Source organism: Habropoda laboriosa, unplaced genomic scaffold, assembly GCF_001263275.1.
Source record: "Habropoda laboriosa isolate 0110345459 unplaced genomic scaffold, ASM126327v1 scaffold40, whole genome shotgun sequence".
Classification (NCBI taxonomy): Eukaryota; Metazoa; Arthropoda; class Insecta; order Hymenoptera; family Apidae; genus Habropoda; species Habropoda laboriosa.
In genome coordinates, this window is record NW_017100231.1 from 7,539,236 (window position 1) to 7,540,735 (window position 1,500).

At 27.1% G+C, this 1,500-nt stretch overlaps 1 protein-coding gene across 1 annotated transcript; it reads left to right on the forward strand.

Annotated features, from left to right (window-relative positions):
- The first annotated feature begins 561 nt into the window (after positions 1-561).
- Positions 562-1,437, forward strand: LOC108571500 (protein Simiate). The gene has a single exon (XM_017933556.1). The coding sequence runs from the start codon at positions 562-564 to the stop codon at positions 1,435-1,437; it is 876 nt and encodes a 291-aa protein (XP_017789045.1).
- The last annotated feature ends 63 nt before the right edge of the window (positions 1,438-1,500 follow it).

Below are 1,500 nucleotides of genomic sequence, written 5' to 3' on the forward strand. Positions count from 1 at the left end.
AGTTGTCTTTATTCGTTTTTTTATAGTAATTATGTTTTAATATTTTTTTGTACTTAATATTTTCAATATTCTAAAATAAAAAAGACATGACTGTAATGATTATTGCTTGCGGCTAATTCTTTCAAATACCGAAATTTCGAAAAACTGCATTGATGTGCATTGCACGTGAATTAATCGAGTGAGAACATAACCTAACAATTTTTGTGATTGTTGTTATCAGCTAGTGTGTATAATTATATTGTGAAACAAGAAATTTTTGTATGTAATTAAAAATATTAATGTTATCAAATAATTGTAAGAGATTTGATTCTCTTGTTTTTCGTTAAATCAATTTATATATTGGAATATGCAATTAATCACTTAATACTTTATTATAGCAAAGAGAACTATTAAAAAAAGAAAATCATTAATTCTCCAAAGAAAAGTACGCGTCAACATTGTTGGTGTTATAATTTAATGTAAAACGTACATTTAACAGAAAACATTTTGATTCTGTTAAAGTGTTAAATAAATCTTCAGAGTGTTATTGAATTTATATACAATAAAGCTTATTGTTTGATAATGAGTGTTAATTCAGATGACACTGAACCAATTATAAAGAGAATTAAATCTAAGGACATAGAAAATGATTCAAGCAATGCTTTAGATGAGAAAAGTAATACAGATCAAAATTCTGGACATCGAGAGAATGTACTTTTAACAGATAAAAAAGGTGATGCAATGTCACTATCGAATAATGACGAGGATGACAATTTATTTCCATTTCCTCCAGATGATGACATAACAGATATGTTACAAGGAGTAAAATATCAAGGATCATTTCCTACAATTACAGAGAGATATTTTACTGCTTATTATAAATTAAATGTACAATGCCCTGCAGATGATATTTGCATTTTAATGCACAGTAATCGCATTTGTATGCTTACTTTGGCTCCAAGTCATGTAGCTCTTCGAAATGATGTACAAATAACAGAAGTAGACTTTAAAGTTAGTAATAAACTAGATAGAGTTTTGAACAAAGTTTCAGGTAAGAGTAAACATGGTGCTCAACCTTTGCAAACAAATTCTAATATTTGCATAATTACTTGTTCAAATGGCAAAACATATACTATAAAATGTTGCATAATTGGGAAATTAGTGGAAGTGAATGAAGCATTATTACAAAATCCAAAACTTTTGTTAGAACCTCCACATAAAGGTGGTTACTTAGCTATAGTGCTTCCAAACATAAAACTTTTAGATAAAATGAAAGAATCCTTGCTGACACAAAAAGAATATGATCTAAAGATATTCGAGCGTCAGAATACTACAAAGCATTTAGAAATATCAGAAAAATGTACAATGCACGCTTCGTTACAAAATGATTTAAAAACAAATACTAAAAATCAATTGGACTGTGATGAACATCAAATTTCATTATCTACTACAAGTTGATTTAATATATAAGAAATTGTAATTGTCTATGTATTTACTATGTATTTATTACTATGTATTTTT